At 40.9% G+C, this 16,710-nt stretch overlaps 2 protein-coding genes across 3 annotated transcripts in view; one reads left to right on the top strand and one right to left on the bottom strand.

The window, feature by feature from the left end:
- Nucleotides 1–1,171: 1,171 nt before the first annotated feature.
- Nucleotides 1,172–6,913, bottom strand: LOC109998622 (IDNK gluconokinase). Of its 2 annotated transcripts, none has more exons than XM_065950393.1 (6): nt 6,723–6,913; nt 6,527–6,622; nt 5,347–5,377; nt 5,139–5,225; nt 3,191–3,234; nt 1,172–1,701 (listed from the first exon to the last, which is right to left on the bottom strand). In XM_065950393.1, the coding sequence occupies exons 2-6, from the start codon at nt 6,562–6,564 to the stop codon at nt 1,338–1,340; spliced, it is 564 nt and encodes a 187-aa protein (XP_065806465.1). In that variant the 5' UTR covers nt 6,565–6,622; nt 6,723–6,913; the 3' UTR covers nt 1,172–1,337. The 2 variants fall into 2 exon arrangements, with proteins under 2 accessions (XP_065806465.1, XP_065806471.1); XM_065950399.1 differs by having other exon boundaries at nt 6,527–6,610.
- Nucleotides 6,914–7,110: 197 nt separating this feature from the next.
- frmd3 (FERM domain containing 3) overlaps nt 7,111–16,710 on the top strand; it is a 71,421-nt gene continuing 61,821 nt past the window's right edge. The window contains exon 1 of the mRNA XM_065950386.1: nt 7,111–7,862. Coding sequence (XP_065806458.1) covers nt 7,758–7,862 — 105 coding nt within the window. The 5' untranslated portion in view covers nt 7,111–7,757. The remainder of the gene's footprint in view (nt 7,863–16,710) is intronic.

The following is a 16,710-nucleotide window of genomic DNA, read 5'->3' as shown; positions in this document are numbered from 1 at the left end:
AACAAAAACACTTCACTATTAAAAAGTAAAAAGTAATTAATGGTTGAATTTTTCTGAACCAAAACTTATCCAGATTCTTCCCTGATCTCAGATTGCTTAAACAACACACCAAAACTAATCTATTATGACTTTTCTTTGTGCAGCAGCTTACTTTTACTGCAACTTCCCTCCGCTTGCTCCTTTTTTCTGTGGTATAGAAAGGGATACAGGGAGCATGTATGCAAAGTACCATGTCTTAACCCAGTTGAAAACTGTAATAGGCCTAACTTTAGCCCCTCTCAGCTGGACCACTTTGTTGATAGTGCTGAGAGTTACTCTTGATTCGATTGCCCCCTAAAACAGAAGGTTATCAAACGACAGAGACTACTCATAAAGGAGAGTAAAAGACTTTGTGCAGATTGTTCATCTTAGTGTGTTTTGGTTAAAGTATTTTGTTAAAGACTGTTAGCCTTCTCTTTAGTTGTGTTTTTAAAAAGAAGCTTGTTCTTGGTTGTTTAGACTTTTTGATCAAAAATAAAATAAATAAATTATTGTTAAATGACCTTTTATTTAGTTCCTCCTTCTTTTCCTGGGTTTCATTTTATTGTTACTCCCCTCATCCCCATAGCCCTCTTGGGGAACGTAACAGGAAGCCACATCATTTTAAATAAATTAATTCTTCCTGTGAAATTTAAAGGAAGATTTAACCATTTTGTCATGTCAGATTTCATGTTATTATTAATTTAATATAATTATCTTGATATATCCTATCTGACACTTGTTTTTATTAATGACACATACCTAAATATTTAATTTTAGTGGTCCACCTAAAGCCTGTTGAATGTTAGGTACTGTAATGTGTTTTTGGATTTCCCATACTGCCGTTATTTCTGTTTTTCCTAGATTGATTTTATAACCTGATACCCGAGAATCTGCTGAGATGATATTAAGCACATGCTGTATAGAATTATCAAAGTTAGTTATGTACAATAAAAGATCATCTGCAAATAAGGTGTACCTCGATGACAGCTGGGATCGGCTCCAACCCGCCCGTCACACAGAATGGAAAAGGGGTAAAGATAATGGATGGATATAATATCGTGAGTTATCCAGTGATTCCCACCGCTACTTAAAACCACAAAAGTCTACCTCGTTGTCGGGACAAAAGAAAAATAATTCAAAGGGGAATTCATGAAGGTTATAAGAATTTATTTTAACTAAAACTTCATTAACAAAATAACATTTCATGCAAACCATCTGCACAGACCGTCTCACAAACATCCCAACAAACACACCACCAGCATCTCTAAAAAGGGAACACACTGATGAATGCCTCTGATCGGCAGCCGTGGCTTTGTTTAAGGAATCGACCTGAGGCTCGTGATGTGTGCCTCGACCTCCACGGCCATGTCAGAGATGCTCCTACGGATGTCAAGTGTCAAAAAGTTCTCCTCCTCCAGCGGAGGCTCTAAAACATCAAACTGGGAGCGCAGCAGGTCGGCCTTCATGTAATGTCCCATCCGGTCCACCATCCTCTGATGAATCAGATCGAAGTCACCGTGCAGAAAGATAAAAAAGACATCGGGAGTGGCTGGACGAAGGATATCTCGGTTCGGACTGGAAGGAGAAGCGAGGGCTTTGGAGCCGTAGAGCAGGATGTGTCTGTACAGATGCTTCAGGGCAGAGCAAACCACCAGGGCATCACAGCTGGAAGACCTTTCTCTGAGATCATAAAACACACACAGAGGGGAGTAAATTATTCAAGTAGCCGTATAAAGCTCATTTTGAGTTTGACTCAGTGAAACATCTGAAGCAGCTCTGCATTTACAATTCAACAGTCTCCTTATTTATGAAATCCCTCAGTTCAGCTCCTGTTTGACACAAGTCATTTGAGGAGCTGTCTCTTTAAGACCCCCCTCCCTATGAGCCTACTTTATTCTGATTGGCTAATTTTCACACTTAAATGTAATAGAAATCAAGTATATCCTCTGAAAATAACTCTGTGAGTCATGACTGTCTACAATGGGTGTAACACCCGAGTCCCACTGTCTGTGATGTTTTCCGAGTTTTCCGAGTCCTATCTTCAGTTTGTTTACATCGCCAGGACAGCGGCTGACTCCTCCCCTCGCGAATAAAAGTTGTTTAATTGAGGGGCTACAGAAAAGAAGAATATCATACTGTACTCACTGCTTAACTGTGTTTCTAGATCACGCTCATTTTGGGTAAATTTACATGCAGTTTGAAGATACGAGCATAATAAAGATCACTAGCATTAGCATGCTAACACAACAATGCAGCGTGAGTTGTTTTGGCTTCATGCTGGTGCTCAAGGGCGACATCTGCTGGATCAAAAAAATCACATATAAAGCACTTTATTTGACCTAATTCACTTTTCTATGCTGTGTGTCGTAAATCTTTCAGCCTCTGGACCAGCGTGGTGCTGTTTACGTCTGTATTTCTGTTGTCGTCTTTTCTGTACCTGTCGTGTCTTGTTGCCTGCTGCAGATCTAATTTCCTTCGAGAAAATAATGAAGTTAAAGTTGAATTAGTTGCGTGTAAATGTAAGACATTTAAATCATTTTTGCCAAAATCAGCAAAGAGATAAGATATATATTGTGTACACAAGGGGGAGCCAAAATCAAGACAAACTGAAAATCAGTCACTGGAGCTTTAAAAAACTGTAGATCATCACACAGATTTTTACTTTGTTTAGATTTTTTTTTTCCAAAAGTTGGAAAACTTATCGAACTTAAAATGAACTCTGGTGAAATATGGCTAAACAGAAGAAGTAGGTTAAGAGAAAAGCAGGCAGGCCAAGATGGGCAGATGGAGAAAAGTAACTGTGACTGAGTGTGGAGGAGTGGAAGGAAGAGTCTTTGATGTTGCCACAGACGCTTTAAGAAAGAGATGGCTCAGTTTTCAGCTCTCCCTCACCTCCTCTCTCTTCACTCTCACTCTCTTAATCTGTCTTTACTCTCCCAAAGTGTCTCTCCTCGCTGCCTGGTTTTCAGCCTGATTTTCAAAACCATCAGTGATATTTTTGATCTTTTCCGACAATTTCACGCCGGCGTATTCTTACCTCGCTGCTTTCCTCTTGGGCTCACACCCCCTCTCTCTAAACCAATCAGCCTCTTCTTCACAAAAGTGGGTTAAGTCATCAGTGCGTGTGTGCATAACAGTCTGTGTGTCTGAAAGTTTAGCTTAATCTTACCTCTCAATGACTTCATGTAGTTTGAGGAGCCAGGGCAGTCTGTCCTAAAGGAAAGGAATAACTATGGGTTATTTGTTATTTCTTTACTTTTAGGATTTGGGGGCTTTTTTAATCCTTCATTGACAGTGGATAGAGTCGCAAATCAGGGAGAGAGAGTTGGGAACCACATGCTGGATCTGAATTCAGGCCTCCCGACTCGAGGACCGCATAGTCTGCACGTGGGGCGCACAAAGTAATCACTAGGCCTCTGCTCTCCATATATATTTTTTTAAATCATATTTGTACATTTACTTCACAGTCTGTTACATTGTTATGATCTATGTTTTCTTCTTAAAGGAAGAATGTGCCACTTTTTGATCCAGTAGCCCTTAAGCCCCAGCATTAAACTGCTGTTTGGCGACACCTCCGCTTTTCTGAAGCCTCCGCTCTCCTCCAGCGACACACCTTTAAACAACATAACTAAGCACCCTAAAGCGCAAGCGGGGGGGGAAAGTAGCCCATTGCTCGAGCTGCAATCACCTGTGTCCTGCATTGTTGTGTTAGCAGGCTAATGTTAGCACACTTTGGCACATAAATTGACACAGAAGGACACCTATGTGACATCCAAATAATCAGTGAGTATGTTATTCTTCTTTCCTCTAGTCCTTGACTAAAACAGCTTTATATGCAGGACCGCCCCGTCCATGTAAACACGGCTCTGACAACAGTACAGCAGGCGGGACTCAAGCTTCTCACTCATTGTCCACAGTAATGACTCAGAGAGACTTTTACACAGGATTTGATTTCTGCTGTATTTATGTGTACAATGTCGCACATTCTTCCTGAAGAGGCATCGATAACTTCTCAAACATAAAGAACAGATTATCTTCGGTCACTTGAGGGCAGCAGACATACCGACATTTTCTCTGACTTTTTAAGTCTGTGTTGAACAATTGCTTTTTTACACATCCAACACTAATGGTACCATTATCATTAATCAGGGAGAATATCTTCAGGCCATAGTTAGTCTGATATGATCCCTTTTCTTAACTCGGGCCGGGCAGCAAACCAGTGAGTAGAAAAATCTCTTTGAACATGTGTAAGGTGGAGTTTACATATAGCCTTAAACATGGCTGTGTAGGAGGGAATACATCTCATTAAATTGAGCGTTTTGGTTGTTTGAGAAGAGAAGGCACTGGCCCCACTTTTGGGGTCACATGAGCCACACAGAACAGAATAAACACACTATTAGACTACCATCAGAAGAAGAGTCTGTCCAAATGTGGTTACAACTGAGCTGGAATCCCATTTTTAGTCATCCTGCCGGGGCTTTAATATGAAGAGCTAAGCTGAGTCAAACAGGGGGACCCCGGTCTGCCCACTCGGGTTTTACCACCTCAGCTGGAGTACATGAAAGGCGTATTTTTGACAGTAATCCCGGATGTACATTTCTGCTCCACTTCATCATACATTCAAAGGCCAACTGTTGAGTATTTTTCTAAACATGCCGATGAATTAAACAGAGCGAGTCCCAGGTTAATTCTCCCCTCGTTTGAGAGTTGATTTCTGAGTGGGAGGTTATCATCAGTCACCAAACAGCGCTTAAGGCAATCTGCTGCCAAATGTTGGCTGGGCTCGCTCTGCCTGTAAGCGTGTGTAAACTCAACTTTGGCAGGTAGCCAGTCGATTGTTTGGAGGACTCGAAACAAACGATAAATACCAGTAAAAAGTGAGTTTCCTCCCCTGCTGCTTTCACTGTCTGCTCCTGTGAAGCTGCTCCAGACACTTGTTGTGTTTCCGTGGCTGCAAGTCTGAGAGAGTGATTTATCCATGACAGGAGACAAATGGCTTACTCCAAAAATGACTGACATTCAATTTGAGCTGACAAGACACACAGACAGAGACACACACACACACACACAGACAGAGACACACACACACACACACACACACACACACACAGGCTGACCTGGTCTGTCAATGGTTCACCACGAGCTATCTTGTCAATGTTCTCCTGTGGGTGGAAGTTATCTCCTTCATGTAAGGGCCAGCCCAGCTGAAGAGTCGACACACACACACACACACACACACACACACACACACAGAGTGTTAAGATTTTCTGTGTTCTGGGTTTTCAGAGTGTTTGTTTATGTGGAGAAGTGAGTGGATCCAATTACCTTTTCTGACAGGAAGGCCCCGAAACTACTTCTGTTCAAGGAAAAAGACGAGACGTAAATTTAACAACACAATTAATTTGTCAAACATATTAAAGAGCGTATCATAGTCAGTGTAATGAAATGCATGTTGACCTCACTCGCTCTCCTTGAAACCAAAAGTATCAAATTAATAAATAAATAACTGGCAGCACAATAATAAAAGTATTTTAAACTAAATATTTAGATAATGAATTAAAACTGTCCTTGAATGATATGTTAAAATATACATATATGTGTGTATGACACTACACATTGAAGCAATAAGGCCTTTAATCCATAAATGATTGACTCACTCTGAGATGTAATACAGTTATTACACTTATAAGGAGAAAAATATTTATGCAGAAAGTCATTAAGTTTTGGGCTCAGCATCCTGATACATTATCGACCAGTTATTACATTTCGGGTTTTATTATATATATATATATATATATTTTTTTTTTTTACAACATTTTGGGTCGTTGTTACATTTTTGGCTTTCTCTGCATTTTTCTCGGCACATTACCTTAAGTCAAGTAACGACTGAATATAACATCTTTAAAAGACTAAAATGTTAGAAGTTAAAGCAGATTCATGGAGAAAGAAAGGGTGACAGTGTACTTAAACATACCTAATGACACATTCATAAACCAGAGCAGTCTGGACACCTGGAGTGGACTAACCAGTCCCAGGTCTACAGCAGACGGTAAAACTAAATGACTATTCATTTGTTTTTGTTTTTTGCACAGTCCTACAGTGGGCATTATGCAGTGCTGGCCTTATACCTGACAGGTGTACTGTAACCTGTTATGTAATGTAACAATAACAGCGAATAAACTTTCACCTCGTCCCCTCCAAAGCTCCTACACAGCTTTTTTCCCCTCATGTGACTAAATGAATCCTAACAATCCGCAATGTAAAGACCACATTAAGCTCACCTGTAATGAACTGTGCTTTATAAAAATAAATAAATGAATGAATGAATAAATAAATAAATAAATAAATAAATATAAAATTGCTATTGGTAAAACTGTTGCATTGTTTGTTTTACTGAGATAACTTTAGTGTGCTTCTATGTTGAATGCAACCTTGTAAAGCTGTGAATGTGTGTGTCCTCTACACACACACACACACACACACACACACACACACATATACTTACTTCCCACAGCCCGACACTCCCATGATAACGTAGATCATTGTTCTCTCTGTGGATCTTCAGACTCCTGAAGGTAGATCACGACCCTAAGGTTGTACCTGCAGATTATTATTAACACCTCTGACACAGATTTAAATCATCAACTCCACCATCGGAATATGAAGGAATAACATGAGCTCCCATGTGATGAAACATACCTATGCAATGGACTTGTGCTGCTACTTGAGGTGCTGTGAACTCATCCCTGCACAGGTGTAACCCACCACCCCAAAAAAACCGGAATTAGTATCCGGTCGCTTATTTAGAGAATAAAAACGCTACATTTGTTATTCAAGCGGAGCAAAACTTCCCCGTTATGGAGAGGAAAGGAGACCACAACAAACTGTAGCCACTTCTCTCATGTTTAAAAGAGACCATACCACATGACTATTATACGTGATGACGCACGACGCACGTTTGCGTTTGCGCCGTTAAAGAGACAGCGCTCTGCTCTGTGGGCGCGCTCGCTCTCATTACGTTGATACTAATTTGCCTTTGACGTCATTGTTGTTGAAAAAATAATCTCACTGAGATGAGTTTTAATAATTTTCTGATAACAGTATGCAATAATTTTATAAACCGCACATTATTAATTCTTCTACCCAAATGCACGTGTGGATAAATGCACTGTAGCCTATATTAACAATGAAAATGTGTCATTATTTTTCACATTTTGGCTGCATAATTCAACGAATGGGCCTATTATAAAATATTGAAATAATTTAGAGGTCTAAAAACATTTTTTTTTAAACAAAGCACAATCAATGGACAGACATTTTGGTAATCTGACACCATGCACATTAGTGCGAAGGTTCATGCTGTAATTTGGACACAGAAAGAATGGATGAGAGCGAGAGAGAGAGGGAGATAGAGAGAGAGAGAGAGAGAGAGAGAGGGGAGGGGAAAAAGCCATCCTCTCCTGTGAATCCATCAGTGGCAGGCAAGAGACGGATGAAAGCTCTCCTCCCTCCAGCCCTGTTGCATCCATCTATTCGGTTACTCATCCATCCTTCTCTCTATCCAATCGTTCATCCTCAAGGGCGTCACACAGGGGGTTGACGAGACCCGACGGAGAGGTGCATACATGCGTGCATGCATGTTTGCGTAGATCCTCATTGTATGTAGGCTGCGTTATAGCGTCTGCACTGCGCGTGGATCCGCTGTCATGAGGAGCTGAAACAGAAACGACAGGAGGATGAAAATGCTCCGGTTTCGCAGCCCCAGCATCCGCTCCTTGGACCAGGAGGTCCTGTGCACGATCAGGTTACTTGACGACTCCGAGATCTCCTGCAGCATCCAGGTGAGAATTCCTCACACACCTCATGTAGGCTATACTGTCCGCTCAGATTGATGCAAAAACACGTGGCGGCTGCAGATCAATAACCTTACATTTGCTCAGAGACTGCAAATCGTGAATTGAGGCTGCAGCCTATATTTTTCATTATAATACTGGTCATAGACTATAGACATTTTTGTACAACCAGAGAACATTTAGACGTATTGTTCTTCTAGTTTCCATGCTGATGTGATTTAGGCTTCCTCCGTTTTGCCTTTATGAGATATAGAAGAGGGAGGGAAGAACATGGGCTATGTATTTCCACGAGTGTGTTTAAAATCCAAGCTTAATGCGACTGACATGGAGAGAAGTTCTGATGAAGTTTGGTCCTCAGCAGAGGAAATGGTCCACATGGGTGTGGTGGTGGTGGTGTCGGTGATGATAGTGATGGTGATGAGGGCAGAGAGGTCTGCTGTTTGGGTTATTGATTGCAGTTTGTCGATTGAAGCTGTGTGTCTATATTTAAAGAGAGAGAAGGGCCTGCCGTCCTAGAGGTTATAGGATAAATGTCGTTTTCCAACATGCTGGATTTCAAATGATGAGACAGCATATTGTGAGAGTCATTGCAGTGACTGCAAACCAAAACTAGGGATCTTACTGTGCATATTTGTTTCCTTTAAATGAAGGTTTCATTGAAGTAAAATGATTTAAAACTACAAAGAGAAAAGTTAAAAACTAATTTGCCATCACATTTTCTTTCAGAATACCTTTACCCTGTTTTGTGATCACATTTTCATTTTGATTTAACAGGATATATACACGAATAAAGGAAGGAAAAAAATACACCAATTATCTTCCTCCGTGCACTCCAAAGCCATGTTGGTTGTAGTCAGCTGCTTCTGTAAATTGCTCGAATGTGTGAGGGCGAGTAATCAATGATCGTCTGTCTTAGGGTGACATGCTGTGGCTGACTGATCACCTGTCCATTGATCACAATGTTAACTAATATCAGCTCCAGTCCAGAGGAGGCAGCCTCCGATATTACAAAATGAAACCTAAGCAGACGTGCAAAAAAATTACTGTTCCTCGAGTGTCCACTTGAAGCTGGCTTCAAAGCCAAACTTAAAATTCCCACTTTCTATTTAGAACCCATTTAAGTAGGAAGTTGTTGTAGAGAGAGAGAGACGTGCAAGAAAGGAGCCACAGACAGACTTGAACCCGGGCCGCCTGCTTTAGAGGACTTTTACCTCAGAACACGGGGCACACCCTAACCACTAGACCATCGGCGCTTCTTAAAATGCTAAATTCTACAGCAGATGTTGATTAATCTTCTTTTGTCTTGTGTGTTTGTTTGTTTATTTGTTGTTGCTTATTTATATACTAGTGTTATTATTTTTTTTAAGTGGGATGGGTTTTTTTTATGTTACTGGTTTGTTTGATTGTTTTGTTTTTGTTTTTATAGTATGCTTTACATATGTCTTTTCGTTTTGTCACATTGGTGATTTACTTTTGGAAAAATTGGTTCTGGTTGCTGTAGTTCATTTCTTAATTTGTAAAAACTGTGCTTGATTACTTTTTTGTATCTCATCAGTTCCGGTTTTATTGAGGCAAAGAGTTAAGCACAAAGAGTTGCTGAGTTGACTGACAGGTGGGTGTGTTGTAGTTGTCTGCTTCACCTCTTTGTCTGTTTCTAGCCTGGCGATCACCGTCGTTTGGCCTCATAACAAACCTTCAGATACAAATCGGTGATGTCACTGAAACCACGTCCATGTTTTATACAGTCTTTGCTGCAGCCCCACACAGGACCCTCTGTTGGATTAAGCTAAACCATCACCTTAAACTGAAGTGCAGCCAGCATGAAAACTTAAAAACACTAAAAAGTGCGAGAGACTCTTCTCCTTTGAGATCTCACATTAAAACTTTTTCTTGGCGGCTCAACAAAGCAAAATAAAATTTTTCCTGTTTACAAATAAATTAGATCCTGTGTGGCTCCTGAGCTCTAGCTGCTGCCAAGATTCAAGACTGTTGTATTTGCCAATCTCTTACTCATATGTTTAGAGCACCCACAACTTGAATTAAGGACAAATATATGTGGAATAATGAATGCCTCATCATACAGGTCAATCATCTCAGCTTGATCTTTGCAGGACGGCGTCAGCTGCCTCGGCCTCGTTGTCTGACCCTGAATGAGCAAAAAAAAACTAGCTGCCTGTCAAACTTGCTGTCTCACTGTCCTCTACATGTACTGTCAAAATAACACAAAGTGCACAGAGAGGCAGAGAGAGAGAGAGGTCGTGTGCACACATGTCTACCTGCCGGCTTGTGTCTTTTAAAGCACAAAAGTGTGTCGAACATCTGTGTTCACGTCAGCGAACATTCAAGAGTGGCTTTTCTCCAGGAGATGCATGAATAAAAGAGTCATAGATTGTGAACAAGTGTGTGTGTGTGTGTGTGTGTGTGTGTGTGTGTGTGTGTGCTTTTAGGTGTGCTTGTGTGTGATGAGGAAATGGACATTTATACTTCTAGCTGACTGCTTTTTCCAGGACTTTCTTTAATGGCTTTGTGTTCCGTTTGCCGGGCGGCTCCTTCCTACATATTTCATGATATCCTGCGCTCCTCATGCTACACTTCTACTCAACAACAGCACGTCTCCTGTTTCAACCACACACACTCCCATCTCTCACTTTATCCGCTGCTTTTGCTCCCCTCTTCCCTTGCTCCTGCCTGTCTCTCTTATTTTGTCGTCTTTTTGCTTCTCTCCATTGAGCTGAATAAGTAGGTCAGGATGAGGTAACAGAGACAGCTCTAAATTGAATGGCTTCATAAAAAAAATAAAAAATTCTTGGGATAATATCGTGCTTTTCAGAAAACAAATCATCATCTGAACATTTTTCTTTAACGTCCGCAGTGTCCTGATTTCTTTTAACTTTCCTCCAAGGCGTCAGTTCTTGACTTTGCATAAAACATGCTCGCGTTAGCCGCAGGTCTCCTTCGGGGGGCAAAACGTTGGATTAATCCTGATTCAATGAAAAACGTTAAATGTCTTAAAAAGCCACAGTAAATGTGAATATTTTTAAGGAAATAGACTATGAAATTACGCCTGAAAATTGGATGAATATTTATGACTTTTAGTGGACGTTGCGTAACACATGCCTCATCACTGCAAGTGCAAAAATAAACTGTAGGAAAGTTTGTACGGCAGCTTTCAAGAAGGCAAACTGCTTTGCTTCAAACGTAAGGGATGAGGTTTTTAAAAAAGGACATTAAATAAAAGTATTGAGAGTAAGGTAACTTTACTGGTACCCTGTTGGAGGATTTGGTTTACTGTGAGAGTGTCAGCGTCCTTTTACACACAAACGACAAAACATGATGAAGTGACAACAGAGCTCAATACTAAAGAGAAAAAGCTCATAGTAAAAACAATATAAAGTAACACATCTGTAAGAATAAGAATTTACCACCAGTCAGTAAAACATAGTAAGAAAAGATAAGGTAGAAATGAGGATAAAGGAAAGACAAGTTAAAAAGGGAAGAGATCAATGAAATAAAACAGAAGTTATAAATATAAAAGGAGCGGATAAAGTACAAGATATGTGTTCAATAAAAGAGCCAACAGAAGTGTTTAAAAATAAAGCTCATCTTGTAGAGTAGACCTTCAATGTTGTACGAGCTTCAGCTGCAGGAGTTTTCATTTGTTGTCACATTTTGATGTAATTCTCTGTAAATCTCGTCACAGCTGAAATTGTTTTTGATGTAGTTCCAAATCTTTAATATATCATTTTTAAAAGATTCCTTTTTTCAGAGTCAAACACAGTGAGGTTTCAAACCGTGTGAGGTTATATCCAAGTTTTTATTTGACCTCTTTGTGTAGCATCAAGGTCCTAAAGATTTATTTATTTATTTATTTTTACAAATTTTGAATACTTTGGTGATTAAAACAAACGACACAATTTCCATTTTAAGAATGATCAATAGCAAAGCAGAGAAATACGAAAAAAAGAAGAGCTACAGATCTTCAGGTGAAATGGACAGAGGCTGGCGTGCTCAGTGTGTCCGGTAATATTCGATAATACAAGGTGCGCTGTAGTGGGGCCAAAAAAAGCCAACCAGCTTACATCAGTGTAGTGGAGTGGTCTCTGAAACGGTTACAGGCACGCTCGTGGGGGAGAGGATAAGTTAGAAAGGAAAGAAAAGAAAGCGTAGAAAACACTGATATACAGCCTAAAGGCCTTCATCAGGGCGTCAGAGTTCTGCACAGGTGTGCTGGGATAGAAACAGTTTAGGTAAGTGCTTCCTTGTTTGAGATCTTAAGGTCTTTAAAATGCTAACTTGATGCCACACCCTTCCTCTAAGCAAAGCAAACATTAAAAACACAGATAAAACACAAAAGATCCCTCAGGTTCTCACAGTTCACAACAGAACAGATTTGACAGTCAGTTTGAAGCAGGTACTCACGGGTATACAAAGTTCAATGTAATGTTAGTTTTCTCCCGCCTTTCCTCCTCTACTGAACGCTGCAAGGAGCTGCATTTGTCAACAGAGCTCTTGATCATGACCTCACATCTTCTCTAATTCTGAAAAATTAAAACAACAATACTTCTAAAAATGAACACTTTGACATAAGTCAGCACGATAATGACAAATATTTTTTGACAAAGTTTGGGACTGAGAAAAAAAATAAAAAATTATAGTTTGCGGCACCAACAGCTTAGTGGTTATGACGCGCGCCCCATGTACAGCAACCGTGGGTTAGAGTCTGACCTTGGCCCATTGCTGTATGTCATCCTCTATTCTCTACACCCCAAATGTCCGGTCTCTCTTCAGCTGTCCTGTACAATGAAGGCAAACAGGCCAAAAAATATCTTTAAAAAGTTTGACCAGAGTTCCATCTGTTAACATGGAGGAGGCGAGGTTCATGACCTAAACTGCAGCCAGTCAGCAACATATTTTGGCTTCACTCCCAGGCGGCTGTTGCTCTGTCCATCTTAATACACAGTTTGTGGTCTGTACACTTTAAGGTATAACATATTTTGAAAAGACTTTATCTTCTGCATCAGGAGACATGATGACAATCTGCAGCAGAACATTATTATGTTTATGTTGTTTACTGAGACTCTAAGAATGGCTGGACAGCAGAGTATAAAATGGGTAGAGAGACGGTGCGTGTCTGTGTGTATACGCTCAGTTGTGTGTGTGTTTTGCTGTGTGTGTGTGTCCACAGCCTGGGGGGCTGAATGTGTGCAGCCTGCTGCTCTTATGTTCGGCGGTGATGTGAAGTCAGATCTGCTGCAGGAGCGACATGTCGAGATCAAAACACAGTGACCTCCTCTGCTCTCAGCTCCTCTTCTCCTCGTCACTGCTCCTTCTCTTCTCTTCTTCTCGTCTGTCCTTCTCCTCTTTCTCTCTCCTGAGGTCTTATCTTTCCACCACCACGCCTGCTTATTCTGTATTCCACCTTCAGCTTCATATTTGATCAGCTTTTCCCACTTTCACATCCCTCATCTACCATCCTCCTCCCTCCCTCCCTCCATCCATCCTTCTCGCTCTCTCTCTCTCTCTCTCTCTCTCTCTCGTCCTTCTCGGTGACACATCATGTATAATTAAGGGTGATCACTGTTCTTCATGAGGCCAACATCAGTCAGCTGTCAGCGATGTGCTCTGACACTGGTGAGTGTGTGTGTGTGTGTGTGTGTGTGTGTGTGTGTGTGTGTGCGCGCGCGCACTATACATTTGTGAGTCAGACTGGGATGACCATGCTTCACTCGTATAAAAGATTAAAAGTAGCCACTGAGCCAAAGTGCTGCGATTACAGACATTAATCCACCCTATTTAGCAAGAAATGACAGCGATGAACCAAAATAGGTTGAACTTTGAAAAGGTCGAAATCTATCCTGCTGATCGTTTCTTTTCCTCCAGGAGTCACCTTATCAATACCTCAGCAGTACAGTCTATTTAAAGACGCACTCGGTGTTGTTTTTCACTGCATCTGCCTTTTTCTCGGTCAAGGAGAAGTGTGTGTGTGTGTAAAGGTGGTGCAGGTCTTTTATTTACTACATCTCTTGTGACAGCCTGTGTTAATGTGTGTGTGTGTGTGTGTGTGTGTGTGTGATGCTGATGCAGTACGATTGTTTCAGCTGGTAGGCATTCTTTCGAACAAGTTATAAATAGCATCAGTTTTCTATTCTTATCTTAGCTCGCTGCCGCCTCTTTGATGCCCCTCGGAAGACGACTAAAAAGAACTAATCCTTTTTTCTGACTTGTGGAAAGGAAGCAGACAGAGGCGAGACAGCGGGAGAGAACGGAGGGTAGAGGAGCATCCAAAGAAACGGGTTAGGGGGCAAAAAAGAAAGAAAGAGATAGTTGACAAGACGAAACATAGGATGACATGCTTTGGTCACATTACATGAGCCGTGAGTATGACGGCAAGAACTCGACATGGTGTAGGAAAGGAAATGAGGTGCAGCAGCAGCAGCAGCGGGAAAAACAGATTAAGCAGATTATGACATGAAACAGATTTGAAATGAGACAGGCAGATGTGTGCAGGTTTTGAAAAAGGAAGGAATACAAAGGGAAGGATTAAGCAGGAATGAGAGAAGTTTAAAAATGAGCTAATTGTTGACGGAAAAGAATACACAAAGATGGTGGAAACTGAAGTAGAAGGACCACATGAGGTCACACATGGAGCTCACTGGTATTCGTTGTCCTGCTGGAGGGAGGAATCAAACATACCTTTGAAGGGACAGACTCCCTTTTTCACGGTCACCATGCTGGATGATAACACTTTTGTAAAGCTCCTGTCGTTTTCACACATGCACTCCTGAAAAATGTATGGAAAATATCAAGCAGGCTGCCCCTGAAATCTTGTTGACACATGCACCTCACAGCGGGAGACTTTCAGTCGGGAGGGGTGGGGGTGTCTCGGGAGGCAGTTCATGATGTCAAAAGAACACTAGACAATTTTGACCTTTATATCCAGCGTCTTGTTCGACATATTCACAGTATCAACAAAAGAGATGTGAAGAACATAGTGGCTAACGGAAAACATGAAGCAGTTTTTTTACATTCATGGAGAACATAACGCAAGTGTGCAGTCTATGGTTGTGCGTTTGCCGCAGTAGTTAAACATCATCAACCCCTCACACTCTTTCGCAGTGAATTTTCCTGAATATTACCTTGACTTGATGCAGAAAATCTACTTAGGGGGCTGGCAAAAAAAAAATTCTGTGTAGAGTCGGAGTGGAAAATTAGGCTGTTTGCGTTCACACATGAAAAACTTCAGGAAGTTTTCAGGAGTTTTTCTGCATGTGTGAAAGCACCGAAATATGTCTACAGTATTACATGCAAAAAATAGAAAATAAAAGTGTTTCTTCTCCTATTCTGTTCGAATCGAAAGACACAAATAAAGCAACACATATACGTCTACCATCATTCCACACGCAGATCGTTTTGCTACACCATAAGGGAGAGAGGACTTTCACGGCCTCTTAGTCTGAAGGCTGCAGGTTGATACCAGCTCCTGCATCAACATGTGGGCAGGATAATGAACCCAAAAGGACCCCTGACTGGCATATCAGTGTGTAAATGCGTTTAGTAAATACAGATGAACACTTTTGAAAGCACCCTCTCATCAGTGTGTGAATGTGACAGGTACTGTCAGAGTGCTTTGAGTGGTCAGCAGGTCAGAAAAACGTTTTGTGCGTGCAGTTTGGTGCTTTGTCTGTTTATAGTCCGTTTACATGGTGCTGTTTTGTTGTTGGAGTAAAATGCAACATGTGCTGCTCCTCGGAATAATTATAGTCAGTTTGAAGAGTTGCTTCTGTCCAGATTGCCGATGCCGAGTCTGTACAAAACAGCAAGTAATGAGTTTAACATAATGACATTAAATGAACTCCTGTATGTCACCAGGATATTCTTCTGTATTTATTACACTTCCCTCCGGCTGCTGCACTGTACACATAAAACAATCCAATTAAATTAACTGTAAAAAATGGAATCTTCTGCCAGGCTTGTATCTTAATGATTTGAAAGTAAAAGAATGAGCAGAGAAAACCTGCTGAATTATCTTAATGTTACAAAGACTGTTTTAAACCATACAGCAGCAGGCCCAGTTCTATACGAGGGTGTCAAAAGATACATTACACCCACATTTTAGATATCTACACGCTCAACTGATGGACGCAAAAACTATAACAATAGTTTTTTTTTTTTTTTTACAAGAAGTAATCAAGGCTTTCAAATGAAAACAGTGACTCAGATCAGTGTTTACAACCTTCGGGTCTTGACAAATGAAGCCAATGCGGAAGAGCCTTGAGGCTTGAGGCTCGCTCCAGGAACACAGGAAGTCACAACAGGCGAAAAATACTTTTTTACAGCATAAATTAACATGTTCACAACCTGGTACAAAAAAAATAAAAATGGCTGACGTCACTCAGGCTTAGTCGATTGATATTTACTCTATGTGTTTCCTAATAATGACCTGTCTGTTCAGTGGGGACCACATGATGGACCCATAACACCTACGCTGTTTTTCATTGCTGTAGCCGGTCACTGTAGCTGAACCCCCTTTACTCTCAGGTGTACCTGTAGTCATTTTGTTCCGGGCCTGAGAATCCATCAGAACGAACTTCTTCAACACCTTCACAGTGGTTTAACCAAACCCTCAGTTTATCTAAATACTTAGAAACATCATGATTTAAAGAGAAGACTGTGCGCTCATATCACAATCTGATGTAGAAGGTACAGTTTGTTTTTTGATTGTGTGCAGACGTCTTCTTCATCGCGGTGAGAGTGTCCGTGGTGTATAAACTCTTGTACACCCTAATTGCATTTCATGCTCATACTGTTAGACATAACAAATGTGGGATACGGGCAC

Source organism: Labrus bergylta, chromosome 2 (assembly GCF_963930695.1).
Source record: "Labrus bergylta chromosome 2, fLabBer1.1, whole genome shotgun sequence".
Classification (NCBI taxonomy): Eukaryota; Metazoa; Chordata; class Actinopteri; order Labriformes; family Labridae; genus Labrus; species Labrus bergylta.
The sequence above is the reverse complement of the archived record's forward strand: the minus strand, read 5'-3'. Positions and strand labels throughout refer to the sequence as shown.

Bases quoted from the DNA above. Each gene is read 5' to 3' on its own strand.
- LOC109998622 (XM_065950393.1), bottom strand. From the start codon at position 6,564: ATGATCTACGTTATCATGGGAGTGTCGGGCTGTGGGAA. The intron at 5,378-6,526 runs GTAAGTATATGT...TTCCTTGAACAG, and splicing joins GGAGTGTCGGGCTGTGGGAA to AAGTAGTTTCGGGGCCTTCC. The intron at 1,702-3,190 runs GTAAGATTAAGC...TTATGATCTCAG, and splicing joins CTACATGAAGTCATTGAGAG to AGAAAGGTCTTCCAGCTGTG.